This window comes from Peromyscus leucopus, chromosome 15 (assembly GCF_004664715.2).
Source record: "Peromyscus leucopus breed LL Stock chromosome 15, UCI_PerLeu_2.1, whole genome shotgun sequence".
In the NCBI taxonomy this organism is placed as follows: Eukaryota; Metazoa; Chordata; class Mammalia; order Rodentia; family Cricetidae; genus Peromyscus; species Peromyscus leucopus.
In genome coordinates this window covers 11,341,388-11,357,502 of record NC_051076.1, presented here as the reverse complement: position 1 = coordinate 11,357,502, position 16,115 = coordinate 11,341,388, and the positions used below count along the sequence as shown (strand labels likewise).

The 16,115-nt window shown below is 39.0% G+C and overlaps 1 protein-coding gene across 1 annotated transcript in view; it reads right to left on the bottom strand.

Annotated features, from left to right (window-relative positions):
• Positions 1-16,115, bottom strand: part of Spata17 (spermatogenesis associated 17) — a 174,577-nt gene that overhangs the window by 121,372 nt on the left and 37,090 nt on the right. The window contains 1 exon segment of the mRNA XM_028876740.2: positions 11,032-11,082. Coding sequence (XP_028732573.1) covers positions 11,032-11,082 — 51 coding nt within the window.

Genomic DNA, 16,115 nt, shown 5'->3' with positions numbered 1-16,115 from the left:
TTTACCCCTACTGGCTAGCATTCATGATGCTGGAAGGTACTCTGCACACTATAGGAAAAAAGTAATCATCAGTATCACCTGGCTATAAACCTTGCAACTTACAACAGAGACACACCTGCAAGATATACTGGTGTGATTGTGTCACAAATGTAATAGGAGTAACCAACCTTTTGATTGAATTTAAGACTCACACCATGAGATGGAACCCATATCTGACATTGCTAAAGGGGCAAAGAACCTGAGACTGGATAGTTCATGAGCTTTAGGGAAAACTTATTACTTTTATTCTGCTAAAGGAACCTAACATAAAATAACTTCTAAGACACACTGCTAGACCTCACTAAACTCTCATGAGACAATCTTCTTGCAGTAGATGGAAATTAATGCAGAGACCCACAACTGGATAATGTGTAGAGAGTGACAGACTTTGGGACGCTCAGCCTTAAATGGGTCGTCTTTATCAAACCTGTCTCCTCAGGGCTCAGAAATCTATGTGGAAGTGGAGGTAAAAAGATTTGAAAAGTCAGAGGTGGTAGATGTCTTAATGGAAATGGCAGCTTCTAGACACAGGAAGACTGATACACAAATGAACACACAGAGATTGTGACAGCATGCACAAGACCTGAACAGGGTCAACACAGACACAATCCCAGCACTGAGAATGGGTCGTGGACACAAACTCCCATCCCTAACTACCTGCAATTGATAACTGCTTGGAGAGGGAAACTTAGCTCCTTTAATAGAGTATCACTGGGTCTATCAACCATACTCCAGGGCAGGTCCCATGCTCAGCAGTAGTTGGCCAATACGCAATGGATTCCAGGGGTTTTTGTGTGCTTTCATTGATTTTCTTTTAAAAAAAATCTTTAAAAAAAAATGTATATTTTGATTTTCTTTTTCTTTTTTTTTTTTTTGAGGTGAGGATTGTAGCATGAATCTTAAAAGTTCTTATTAATAAAATCAAACCTGAGACAAGTTATTGGGGTGAACACTGGAAGATCAGAGAAACAGAACAAGCCACAGCTAACCTCACCTGGCCAACTTCTCAGCTGGTCTTGTTTCCTCAGACTGGAAGCTTCTGTGTCCTCATCCCAATGGCTCTCAGCTGAACTGCTGCTCAAAAGCCTGAATGTTTAACCAGCCAAAATCTTAACCAGCCAAATGCTTCTAGTTCTGGTCTTCACGCCTTATATACCTTTCTGCTTTCTACCACCACTCCCTGGGACTAAAGGCTTGCTTTCTGGGATTAAAGGCATGATGAGTCACCATGCCTGTCTGTATCCTTGAACACATGGATTTCTGCCTCTGGAATGCTAGGATTAAAGGCCTGTGCTACCACTGCCTATCCTCTATGTTTAATATTGTGGCTGTTCTGTCTCTGACCCCAGATAAGTTTATTAGCATGCACAATATTTGGGGGAATACAATACCACAGAGGATGATTTGGGGAAGGGAAAGCATAAGATCAAAATATATTGTATACATTTAAAAAAATAAAAACACAAAAAGTGTCTTGGGGCTTTCTATGAATATAGCTAGTACATTAGTTATAAATGTAAGTAGTACCAATATATTTGTTACAAGATACTACAAAGATAAAATTTACAATCTGCTATTGCAATTTGTATGTGTGGCTGTGTGTGTGGTATGTGTATGCATGTGCACTGGCATGTCTCATGTGTGTAGGTGCATATGTGAACATATGTGAAGGCCAGAGGTTGAGGTCAGATATTTTCTTGATCACCATCCCCATTATTTACTTAGGCAGCTTCTCTAGCTGCAGCCAGATCTTGCTGGTTTGGGAAATCTAACTAGGCAGCTTTCCCCACACCCTGTCTCTCCCTCTTAAGCACTGGGATTGTAGGTGCAGGCCACCATTGGCACTGCTCATCTACAGCCACTGGGGATCCAAAGCCCCATCTATCCTCAGGTCTATATGCCTACACTCTTTAGGCACTGAACCATCTTCCAGGCTAGGAAGTTGCTTCCTTAGTTATTTGGTCACGGCAACAGAAAGAATGACTAATGCAACTACTAACTGCACTGTAGCCTGGATTAGGCCTAATTGAAGTAAGCTGGTAAACGAGCCTGTCTTCAAATAAAATGTTATTTTTGTTCTTTTATTGATTTTTTAACTTTATTTTTTTGGCATTATAATTATGTTATTTCTCCTTCTCTTTACTCCCCCTAAACCCTGTTCTCTTTGAAATTCATTGCCTTTTCTTTAATTGTTTTCACAATATTATAATAGTACCACCAAAGGGGAAAAAAAACTAACAGATAAGGTTGCATTTACTTTTCACTTTGAATAGCGCCTTCCTAGTAGCGCTATTCAAAGTGAATAGTTCCTAGGCTGGCCTGGGACTCACTTTAGAAGCCAGGCTGTCTGTAGAATTCAAACTCTAGCCTTAGTCTCCCAAGTGCTGGGCTCAGAGACTGGTAACTATGCCTGGTACTGTACTGAGTCGTGATCATGACTTTCTAATGCTATTCTAATAATGTTAATAGCTGTTCTTTGTTGACTTCTCGGGTGTCAGGTGGTATCCTAGTGTTTTACTTACGTTATTTATCTTCAGAACACTTCTATGTGAAAAATGCTATCTTTATCTCATTTATAGAAATGACACAAAAACAGGTCATATAGTTTTTCTTTTAATTATTCAGCTATTAGTGATAGCTTTAGTAATTAAGCTGGAGCAATGGCAAGTCTATTCTTCTAGTCATTACAAACAGATTGGAAAATAAATGAATCACAATTTTCAACCAATGTGACTTCTTTTGAAGCTATCTTCTTTAAATATCTTCCACAAAAATCCAAACAGTTTATTTTTACCAAAAGACATACCTTCACTGTTCTGAGATAAAGAAGTGCTGGGGTTGTATAGTAACACACTTAGTATGCTCCTGGCTATCTCATAAACTCCCAGTCATCATGAGAATTGTCTCCTTTGGTAATATATTCACCAGTTTTCAGGACAATTCAAACTAAAATGTAAGGTATAATATCAATTTTGTAGGCCAACAAATTCTGAACTTATTTAAAATAATGGAAGGAGACATTGAGAATCATGGTCTTCCAACAATATTTTTGTTTTGTTTTGTTTTGTTTTGTTTTTTAGCTAAAGGATATTAAGCCTAACAGTCATGTTAAGTGGAATGTTGAATTGATACTGAATAAACAGTGATGCTGTCTGAAAATATTTTTCTTTGTCATTTAAAAAGTCATCTAAAAGATTTTCACAATCATTCTACATGAGTATACTGAACCAGACACATAAGCTCTAAAAACCAGAGTGAAGCAGCACTTCAAGGAGATGTAGCTACATTGGGAGCTTGTCAATAAATGGTTTTTCAATTTATGTTAATTAACTTTTCTCTGTAGTAATATTTTAACTATAGGAGCGGCTGCAACTGAGTGCAGTGCTTGTCAAAGCCAGAGGGTGTCTGATCCCCCAGAGCTGGAGTCACATGAGGTGTGAGTCCCCCTGACATGGGTGGGTGCTCAGAGCCCAACTTCCCCGGGAAGAGTGGCAAGAGCTCTCAGCTCCCGAGTCTCTCAAACTCCTCCGATGATCTCATTTTAGAGATAAGTTCTTTAAATTAAAAAAAGATTGTCATAAAATGATATGATATTCAATTTAGAAAGTCTTCATAATTTAACTAAAATCATATAATGTCTGACAATATGGAGAAATTGGTACAAACCCCTTTCTAATGAAACAGAGAAACAAATCAAAGCATACATTTATAAATATTACATGCAAATAGGAGAGCATTTCCTTGTTTCATCTTATTTAATGTTCTGACTTCATTCTGAGGTATAGATTATAAGGCTCATTTGAAAGAAGAGAGAATTGATGCTTAGTGAGGTCCAATAAGTGCCTAAGGTCACATGGGTGGTTGGACAGCACACTCTTTATCTGTTTACATAGCAACACTGGTATAAACTAAGAGGACATTTGCAGGTAGGCACTGCAGGAAATGCATGCTTAGCAACCAAAGCCACGCAGTGATGGTGCTGAGGACAGCTCATGCCTGAAAATATTAACTAAATTCAAATAAAATTAAAATTTCAGCAGACATCTGAAATGTTCTCCAGGAGTGAGTGTGGTGGGTAATTGTCTGTGTGTGGCAGAGAAGACACTGAGACCATTTCTAAGAAAAGCACCTGTGTGGACAAACAGAAATCTGCTGAGTCACCTGAGCTAACCCTGAAAGGGATTCCTGGGGTAAGGCCACCAATGGCCCATGATCCTTCTTTTTCCAACTCTAGCAAGTCCTGGAAACAGTACTAACCTCATGCACACAGGCTCAAGTGGAACCTCCTGAGATTCTGATATTCTTGGTACATATCCCATACTAAAGGATATAGTAAGTGATGGTTAAGATAAAAATTAAAACTTATCCATACTAAAGTCCAGGTAGGGTTACTATTGCTGTGATGAATTACCACCATCAAAAGCAAGTTGGGAAGGAAAGAATTTACTTGGCTTACACTTCTACATTGCAGTCTGTCACTAAAGGAAGTCAGGACAGGAACACAAACAGGGCAGGAACCTGGAGGCAGGAGCTATTGCAGAGGCCTTGAAGAAATACTGCTTACTGACTTGATTGTCATGGCTTGTTCAGCCTGCTTTGTTACAGAATCCAGGACCAACAGCCTAGGTGTGGCACCATCCACAATGGGCTGGGCCCTCCTCCATCAATCACTAATCAAGAAAATATTCTATAGGCTTGCCTGCAGCTTAATCTTAAGGAGGCATTTTCTCAGTTGAGACCCCCCTTCTCCGATTACTTTAGCTTGTGTCCAGTTGACATTAAACTAGCCATCACAGTAAATCATCACACCTGAAGTGGCTTTGTGTAAAATGAGTGTAGAGAAGGAGGTGGAAGGAACTGAGGCTTGGGTGAGCAAAGAGAACAACTGTTAGGGAAGTGAACAGGCTGAAATGCTTTGTGCTTCACACTTTGCCAAGTATAACACTAACAGATTCCATTCACACACTCCTTGTGAACAAGGCATGGTCTCATATTAAACTTGAAGAAACCGAGGTGGAGTAATTTATTCAAGCTCATCTATCCATTACAGAAGCATTGGCAGTCAGGATACAAAAGTATGTATGACTTGCGATGAAGTCCACACTTACTGCACTATTACCTTATGTGAGCATTATAAGGAGAAATAAAGTGTTCCTTTAGTTTTAAAGACACATGTTTTCTTAGTGGGGAGGTTAGCAGAACAGTTGTTGGTTAGTATAGGCATGTCATGTAGGTAAGGTTGCTGCTATCTTTACCTATATGAGCACAACTGAAATGGGGTATTTTACAGATTTCCTGTTGGAATTCCAGTCCCAGTGAATAGACAATTTTTTTTTTAAATAAAGCATATTCAAGAGCCAGAGTAAATCTTACAACATTGTTTTTCTAAATTTCAAGGTGAATGGGTGACAACTTAAAAAAAAATTGAAATAAAACAAACCCAAAAATGGCTAGTACTCATGCCCTTCAAAGTAATTAGCAACTTTCATAAGTGATTGGAATAAAACAATTATTGTCATTGATCAGCTCTGAATAGATAATTTTAAACAAAGTCATTGTGTGCTCAGCAGATTACATCTTGTTAACCGGCAAGTTCTAAATGACCTCTTAAGCTAGTCAGATCAGTGATGCATATTCCTCATTAAGTACCATCACATCGTAAGTGGTCTTATAAATAATGTTTATTTTAAGCACTGAAACAAATGGAAAACCTTGGTACATCAAAAGCCATCTGCCCACAGAAAAGATTTGCCTCCACTACGTTTATCTTTATTCCCCCAAATCCATAAATCTGAATGTCAATGGAAGAGGAACAAAAGTCTTTTTTCCTAAAATAGAAGTGAAGGAGGCCTGGAAAAGAGACCCGCTGACAATGTCCTCTCCAGTTCCAATGCCCTGGTGTACACCATTAGAACACGGCAGCACTCGCTCATCCTCAGCTCTGCTCCCCCTTCCTTCTCTCTGAGTCCATGGAAGTGCTTTGCTTGGTAACTGTAGTAACAAGAGTGAAGAGCCATACCTCTGCTTGGTAATGGAAGCATCACAAGGCCCACAACTGACACTGTCTAACACAGTCCCTTCCTATCTTGAGGAACCTTTCTTTGTGTGACTAAGACTATGCTCTTCACTCTGTAGCCACAGGAACATAACACCATTTCCAGTCTAGGACACGGCAGTATCCTTCTCCTAATTTAGTAATGTATGTCTTTTTAATCGCCAAAGTTGTTTCTGTAAATCATGCTTACTGCATGGCACAATAAATACGAACAGAATTATAAGTAGTCTAAAGGACTGAGATGAAGCTTTATATATGACATATTTAACCACTTTTAAGTAAAGTCACTACATAATTTTTCTTATACTCGTCATGTTTTAGACATGAAAGAAAAGAAACAACAATTGATACCGTGACATATTAATTCATAACTATAAGAGTAAGTGAGTCACCAAAGTTATAGTACTTTGCAAATCTGTTTTAAGTCATTTTTAGTGCTCAACGTGCAGTTCTGCTGTTATTTTCCATAAAGCGAGCACTTCAATCTGAACTGAAGTGATTGGGTGCTAAAATCAAGACAAATCACTCCAAATAAGAGTCTGCTGGCCCTCTTTCAGTCCTAGTCGCTTTGCTAAGTAATGACAGCTGATGGAGAAATCACTATACAAGTGTTCCAGGACAAAAGGGATTCTTCAGGAAACAATCAATTACATTTGTTGTCCAGTCCATCCCTACCATAGTGCCTACACACGGAATTTAAACATCTTAAATATCCCCAGCAAAACCAAAAATGACCTCTCCTAACAAGGGTGTTCAGTCTTTAGTGATGTAGAGAAAACTTATTTAAGGCATAGGACTTCCTTTTTAAAACTCTACGCGTAGGAATGAATAATAGGGAGGGACAGCATTGACTGATTGTCCTGAGATATTTATTTAAGCACCTTCCATAAGTCAAGCATTGGAAACTGAAGAATAAAAGGTCCATCTCTGGGCCCCAAGGGACTTCCAACATAGCTGTGGTGGGGGCTAGTATGTAAATTAGGAAGAATAATAAAATGTTACCAGTTTTAATGGAAAAACATGTCTATGGTGAAGTAGAGAAATAAAAATTCAGAGAGTGATTGAGTCTACGGAAAAAAGGGGATCGTAAATCCTGCAGAAAAAAAGGTGATCCCTTAAAATTACAGCAAGTTAGGATGTTACTATCTATTACAGGAAGCAAAAGAATATTCATGCACTTTGTTCTTCATTAGAAGAGTATGACCACTTACTTAGTACTGGCTGCAAATAAGTCTACAACTGCTCTGCTCCACCAGCCTCTGACTATCATTTGTCAGGTTAGCAAAGTTTCTAAAGTATCACCAGTAGACAACCCACTTCTAAGTAAATTCAGTTCTGGTCACTGCTTGCTGTGATCAGTTAATCTTGAAAATCATTATTTGTTAGAGGATTATTTACAGCCTCTACACAAGTTAGCCTTGTTCCTAACTGTGACAAAGTGAACTCATCTAAAGCCTCTGAAGGGAGTCTTTAAACTTCTTGTAGAGGTGTGTGTGTGTGTGAGAGAGAGAGAGAGAGAGAGTGTGTGGTGTGTGTGTGTGTGTGTGTGTGTGTGTGTGTATGTTTGTTTTACTAGGGACTGAACCTATGTCTCATTGAATACTAAGTAAGTATTCCATTACTGAATTATATCCCCAGCTGTTTTTTTACTTTTATTTTGAGATGGAATCTCACTAAATTCCTCAGGCTGGCCTTAAATTTGTGATCCTCCTGCCTTGGCTTTTCAGCTCACTGAGATTATAGGCCTGTGCCATGAGGTATGTAGAGAGATGTTTTTATTATAAATTTTCTATAGTAATCCTCAGAGAAATCCCTGAGTGTCTTTAGTAAACCATTTCAGCCTCTAGGTAATGTCCCACTAGCCTCTCTCTGCACTTACTTCCCACTGCACTCACACTTCAATCTTCCCTCTTGGGAAGTCATGCCTATAGAAAAAGAGGTAGGGGGATAGAGTATAGCTTATGGTAGAATGCTGCCTGGCTTGCATCATTCTCTGGGCTCATCCTCAACACTATGAAGCAGAGAAAGAATCCAGATTTCTCAAAGAGAGGCTTTATTTGAAAAGATTATTGTCCGTATAACAATTTTTGGAGAAGAGAAAGAAGAAGGCTTTTTCAATTCCTCAAGACGTACTGTAGCTAGAGTGAGTTGAAGGACAGCTTGGGGAGCTGAGACTCTGTAGCTCAAAGACTACAGAGAGGACTGAGGATTCAGGAGAGAGTCAGGTACATGTACTCTGGGTATGCAAAGGCCTAAGGTTTTATCCCCAGTAAAGCTAAAACCATAAACAGTAACAAAGCACTACTGCAGGGATGAAGAAAGATGATCCCAGCAGTTGACAGAGGTAAAGAGCTACCACTGGAAGATGGTGTGGGTAGAAAGATTTGCAAGTGTGCTGAGAGCTTTTCCTTTATGGACAGTGTAAACAAGGCTGGAGGACACCTGATATGGGCAAGTAGGACAAAGGGTGGCACAACAGAGCAGAATATCACTCGACAGCACTTTATCCACAGAAAAATATCTACACCACTTTTCTTTATCTACACCACAGCACTTTATCCACACTTTATCCATAGTCTTCTTCTTCGGAGATTAAGGAGATGGTGTAGGTCACGTCAGGGACCTGAGGGAAGAATCAGACTAAGGGTAGTTTGATGATAAATGCTTTGTTGTCATGATCAGTGAGTACAAAGAGGTAAGTTGGGAGATTTTAAGAAAGGGGTGATTTTATCAGGGATATGTTAAATTTGGCCTTGCCACAGATGAAGAAGCTCAAAACCAACCATCCATGTGTCTCATCCAAGTCAGGGTGGAAGGATGTGCATGCTCTTCTCTACATGCAAACAAGCACAAGGACTTTTTTTTTCCTAACGTGTTTGATCCCAGGGATTACAAGACTCCAGAGAGAACCTCAACATTTCCCACCAATTCATATCAAAGACAAATTGACAATGGATCACACTTTTAGTATGATGCTGAAGATATAGGTGCCTTCTAATGGCCATATCCATGTTAGCTTCTTACACAGTTCTTTTCCAGGTTAAGGGAACCTCAGTTCAGTCAGAATAGAATTCATTATGAAGATCTGGGGCTAAATAAAAGACACAAGTATGTGTTATTCCATCCCTGTCTTCTGGGCTTTTCTTTAGTTACTAAGGGTTAGTAGGATGGGGCAGAAGATCTGTCATCATCCCTCTGGGGTCTACAAAGATAACTAAGGCTTTGGGCACTCTCCATTGGAGCATGGTGTTTCACATCTGTAATGCTAGCACTCTGGACGTTAGAGCAAGAGGATCAGGAGTTCAAGGCCAGCCTTGACTACATAGTGAAAGCTATATGAGACTATTTCTTTCTTTCTTTCTTTCTTTCTTTCTTTCTTTCTTTCTTTCTTTCTTTCTTTCTTTCTTTCTTTCTTTTTTTTTAAAGCACAACTGTTTTAGGTTCTCAAGAAATTGTTAATTATTACTTTAGAGACACATCTGACATGAAGTAAGCAGATAAGAATCTGAAAGTCTCCATGTTTGAGTCTATGGTAGCACTGCACAGAGAATGGAAACCCATACATTCTCAGATTAGTGTATGCCATGAAGAAAGAAAATAGTGCTTTCTTGTGTGGATGCTCCTGAGAAAGGTTAATGGCATCCTACACTTGGAGTTTTTGTCTCCAGCTAATGCCACATCTTCCTCTTTCTGGGTTCTCACCAGCTCCAGGGGAACACAAAGACACACAGTAACTAGAGAAGGCCTGGTTCAGGCTCCATGACCTCCACATAGAAGACAGCAACCTTTCCAAGAGCAGCATACAGATTCAGAAGAAATGTTAACCAGGTGCTCTCATTCAGCGCATGGCTTTACAAAAGAATTTGCCACCTTGCCTGGCCCAAAGCAAAATGTGTTCTCTGCAGAAGTAAGAATTAATATTAATCAAATAGAAGGTAATCAGGCAATGTATGTCTTAGAAGCAGTAATAAAATTCAACTGAGAAATTTCCCTATATATAATAATTTATCAATTAAGCTATAACTACATTGTTTTAAATAAAAGGAATAAATTTTTTCCACTTATTGCCAAAATCAAGCATACGGTGGCTATGTTCAGTTGTGTGTGTGTGTGTGTGTGTGTGTGTGTGTGTGTGTATGTGTGTGTCCCTGTAAGTACAGGTGTGTGAAGGTGAGCATTCACATGGAGGCTAGAGATAGATGTTGGGGTTTCATCACTCTTTCTGCACCCCACCTCTTTTTGAGACAAGGTCTCTCAGTGAACCCAAAGCTCATCAATTGGCTATGCTGGCTGTCTAATGAACTTTAGGGTCAGTCTGTCTCCACCCTGCCAGCACTGGGGTTATAGAAAAGAACCACCACCATGCTCAGTTGGTCACAAGAGTTCTGGGGATCAGAACTCAGTTCCTCATGCTTGTAAGTCAAACATTTTACCATGTAAGTCATATCATCAGACCTAAAGTCGTCTTTCTATTAGATAGTCAGCACATAAAAATAAACACAAGAAATAATAGAAAAATATCTACACCAGAAACAAACTTTATTACTGTTAAATCACATGAATAATTTTTAATTACCTTATATGAGACAGGATTCTTAGATCTCAGAGCCATGTTCATCTATTTACCATAATATATCACATGACCTATCGACACTGATGCATTACTTCATTAATATTTGTGGTCTTTCTTCAGCTATGGCTCAGAAATCTATGACATCATAAAGCATAGGCATTTATAACTTTGTGGTCTACATTTTACTCTAATTTTCAATGCTGCCATGTGTTTAGTAGAGCTAACTTTTTAACTAGTGTTCCTTCCCCACCTTTCCATTAGCATATCAATCAAATTTGCATTACTCTGCTTTGCTCATTTTATTAAAAGGGAATTCAGGGCACAATTGACTTTTCATTTGTTTAACAAGTGAAGAAATATTTACCCTGACAGCCATTTCATTGTAGAGATTCATCTTCATATTATAATACGCTGCCTGTGAATCAAGAAAAAAGAAAAGATGGCATAGATTTCAGTTATACAAAGACAGTGCAGCCTATTTTTACATATAAAGGATAAGAATCTTTATACATAATACATAATAAGAGTTCTGGGCTTAGAAAATGAAATCAAACTTTGTATTGAAGAGATAGGCTTCCTAATACATAATGCAAGCTTAACCAGAAAAATCTATGGTAGTCAAACTCAGAGCTAATGGAGATATATGATCATAAAATGCTCTCCGCTGAGTTTGATAATCAATGGTGCTCTACTGAGAATAGAATAACAAAGCAGAAATATTCACAAGTGCTGGTGACACATCGTATGTATGATTTATTCACTAGGGTTCTCTTAGCCAAAACTCACAGGAACATAAAAGGAATTCATATTTCAAGACGTCGGGTTTAATGAAAAATTCAAAGAAATGCTGTCTTCAGTCGAAACCGTTCAAGGATACGGATGCAGTGATGGGGCAAAATTGTGCCTTCCAACCATCTATGTGAGATGCTATGTGCTTAGCTGCCTCCTGAGTCAGCCTTGGGAATTTTGTTTCATTTAGTATTCATTTTACCTCCATAAAATCACAAATATAATGATACCACATTACAGGAAATCCCTTGGTAGAGTGAATATTTCCTAAACTCTTAGTTTCTTTCTAAGAAAGACACTCTCTCTATTAATACCCAAATCTACACTATATAAAGAAGCATTTAGCAATGGTTCTTATTTTAATGAAATCACTGTCTTAATTAAAATTTCCCTATCTGGTGTCTTTTAATTAAAAGTAAAAAAAATCAGAGAGCTTACAACAGTACAATTAACAGTAAAGCATTTACATATATATATATATATATATATATATATATATATATATAGTTTTTCAACATAAAATCGTTGACACAAAAACACAACTCTCACCTCAAAGCAAAGAGTTAGTTTACTCTGGAGACAAATATGATTGACCATAGCTTAGTAACCCAGATTTAGGTTACCTCAAATTCCATGTTCCAATGTGGTAACAACTTGATGAAGTTTTCATAGTTACAGAACAAAGAGAGTCATAAAGCTATACACTTTTAGAAATCATTGGTGGATTCCTCAGGTAGGAGGGTAACAGCAAAGCAGGGAAATCATCGCTACAGGCCTCAGGTCTTCCACTGCACCCTTAGCCTTTGGTTGGTGGATACCAGAGGCTTTTTGACATACTCTGAAAGGTTTTATATGTTAGTCAAAAGGATGTTAGGTCAGACACAGAGGTGGGCAAAGAATGATTATTAAGGAGTCTGAAGATGCCAACACAAATTGTAACTATGCTCTGGACCTGCAATGTCACAGCCTCTGCCATTCCGACCATTAACCAGCCTTGCAGAACAGCCAGTGTAAGGTGTGGTTCTTCTCAAGAACTCCCCTTTATGATACACAACCTCACGCATTTTTTCGCCAATCAGAAGTTATGCAACTAATAGAATTTTACCCTAGCTTATGAGTATTACATTTTCTGGACAGAAAAAAAATAAAAAGATGAACTCAGTCCTCTCTATCATAGGCACTTCTTCCTCATGACAGACAAGAATCCATACAAGGGGCTTTCCTATAATTAGCCTGTGTGAGTTGCTTGGTGTTGTTCGAATCTTAGATGGTCTTTTAATAAAAAACCCAGAGCCAGGTATCAGGGTGAAAGCTGAAAGATCAGAGAAGCAGAACAGCCAGCCACTAGTTCTTACCTCTAGAAATCCTCAGTGCAAAGAGAGTGAGTTCCTGTTCCTATACCTTTCTCTGCCCTGCCATACTACTTCCTGGGATTAAAGGCCTGTGTGCTTCTCAAGCAAAGGCATGAGATCTCAAGTGCTGGGATTAAAGGTGTGTGCCACCACTGCCTGGTTCTGTTTCTCTTCTATACTGGATCAATCTCATGTAGCCCAGTGTGGCCTTGAATGCACAGAGATCCAGATGGCTCTTGGCCTCCCAAGTGATAGGATTAAAGGTTGTGCCACCACTGCCTGACCTCTATGTCTAATCTAGTGGGTGCTCTGTTCTCTGATCCTCAGGCAAGTTTATTAGGGTACATAATTGATCACCACAGCCTGGGCGGATCCAGAGCAAACTGTGAAGAGTTGCAGGGATATATGATTCCTCAACAGTCTGAGCAATTAAAAGACAGTGGGCTGCGATGTGTTGTTTACATTACTGCCTTTAACTTCTCTATCTTCCTTAAAGCAAATGTGGCATAATTCCTGTCATTTGAGATGAATTAAAGCACTTGATTTCATATTGTATTTATCAAATCTTGCTGAAGCTGACATTACCATGAAATGCATATATGTGTGTATTTCTATACATGGGTTTTCATATAATAGATTTTCTTTTAACTAAAAATAAAAAAAATCACAGAGCTCACAACAGTAAAACTAACAGTAAAAGCATTTACATATCTATTTTTTCAACATTAATATTGCTGACACAAAACCACAACTCTTGCCTCATAAAATAACTATTACTGGAAACTATGTCTTCCAAAATGTTTCAATCAGAAAAAGCTGTTCTTGCCAGTATATATGAGTGCTATTTTAAAGTAGTGTATGAGCTTTTGAACTCCAGACAAGTTTAAACCATGACTTTATTTGTTTTTTAAGTGACTTTTATGTGTGGGTTCATGTGGAGGTCAGAGGACCACCTATGGGAGAAGTCAGTCCTCTCCTGTGGCCCAAGGATATACAACTCGGGCCATCACACTTGGTGGCAAGCACCTTACCCACTGGCCCTCGACTTTATCATCTGTGTGACTTTGAAAAAAGTTTCTGTAAGTCTCCTGGTCTAGACTCCCATCCTTTAAAAAGGTATTATATGCTTCATTGAGCTGTTGTGAAGGTCTAAAGAGATAAAGTAATTAAGGCTCTGGGGATATAGTGATAGGAAAGACTCACAGCAGTGTTGAACAGGTTGTGTGTGTGTGGAGTTATACACATAACTGCATAAAAGGATGAAGTTTTTATGAACTAAAGCAGGGAGAGGTGGCCTCTGGCCTGACAATTGTAAAGTCTGTACTTCAAAGGCAGTGCTACCCTGAGCTTGCATACGTGCCCACTCTTGTTTATCTTTTAGAACAGGATGCCTGCATGTGGAGCATCATCACATGAATTGGCCAGAACTGGCTTGTTGTAAGATGGCAGCCAGACTGATCAGCAGATAGCCTTATTTCATTATAATCTTGCCTACAGGCTAAGCGGCTCTGACAGTAGACAGCTACCTTGAAGAAGGGTGGAAAACACCTTGTTTAAAGGAGCAGGAGGAGCCAGGGCCTGAATTCCCAGAAAAGATATGACCGTCCCTAACCTAATTTCTGTTACTCCATATCTAAGACCTGTCACCCCCAAAGGATCAAGGAAGCTTGATTTTCAAGCCTATGTCTCAAGTTCTTGGCCATCAATAAAAGTCTCCTAGATTACCAAATTCCTATTCTTATGTGAGCCACTAATGTGGCGTCCCAGATTGCCTAGTCTGGAAGCTTTTGAAAATAACCTCCAAACAGCATCAGATACCAGTGTCTCCCTTAAAATGCCAAACCTAGAAGAGTTGATCAGAGACAGACGCCGGGACAGTGGTTAATCAGTTACCTGGGGAAGCGCTGGCTGGTAACTATTTAGGAAATGTTCTGGAGACAGAATAGAGATGGCTACATAAAAGTAAAATGAATGAGTCCAGATAGATGGCTCAGATATTAGGAACCCATACTGTTCTTCCAGAGGATCTGAGTTTGTAATTCCAGGTTCACGTGATCAAACACCCTCTTCTGTCCTGTGCAGGCACTCACGTGCACATACTCACTAATATACATATATATATATATATATATATGTATATATATATATATATACATAATTAAAAATGAAATATTTTTAAAAATATGAATGCCTTTGAATAGTAGAGTTAAAATGATTAAAATGTTACATTTTATTATATATTTCATCTTTAAAAACTCAGAAATTGTATTTGAACTGTGTACATCTATATACAATCTCAGAGATGTAGGTAGACATTTCATATTTTCATAAAATTTCAGTTTATCTTTGTTTTTCTAGTCTGAAAAACATTGTCATGTTAATGTTTCCATGCAGTTGGATAAGCAAAGGATATGGTAGCAGCCCCTATAAGGAAAACTAAAAGCTATTGCAACTTTCCAGCAAACAAAATTTTTATTTCCCTTACAATTTTCCACTCTTCTATCCCTTTATTATTGAGACAGCAAGTTCATTTTCAATAGGAAAGTGATAGCTCTGTCATAATGACTACCCATAGGAAGAGTACACTGTTCCACTATAATGCAGCTCTGGCACCCACTCTCTGATGGTCAACTCCAGAAGCGAATGAAGGGAGCTGGGAGGAAGAACAGGGAAAGAAGACTGACACCCCAGTTATAGGACAAGAAAGATTCTCCCATATCAAAGAACAGCACTTGGACATGTTAACTTCCTGTGGCCTTTGCCGTATCACTTGTGAGATCTGCCTATGGAACGCATATTCCTTTTGAAAATGTGCTTATTTGTCTTCTGCATGGCTGATACTCAAGTAGACTTTTTATTTCGAAAAACTCGACCAAAATGGTCATGTTTGCGATGTATAACGGTCGTCTTTTCTAATTTGCTGGTCACTGGTTCTGCTCAGGAAACAACTGAGCAGCAAGGCTCTGAACATCATGCTGCTTCTGAGAAGCATCTGAGCCCTCAGCTCCACAGTGGCTGTGCCTGTGTAAGCCTTGGGTCACAGTGGCTGTGCTGTGTAAGCCTTGGGTCACAGTGGCTGTGCTGTGTAAGTCTTGGGTCACAGTGACTGTGCTGTGTAAACCTTGGGTCCACAGTGGCTGTGGCTGTGTAAGTCTTGGGTCCACAGTGGCTGTGCTTGTGCAAGCCTTGGGTCACAGTGGCTGTGCTTGTCTATTTTACTTTGAAGACAGAGCCCCTTACTTTATCCATCCTTTCTGGTCATTCCCTGAGCGTGGTCAGGTCTTTCCCCCAATACTATAATTCTTCA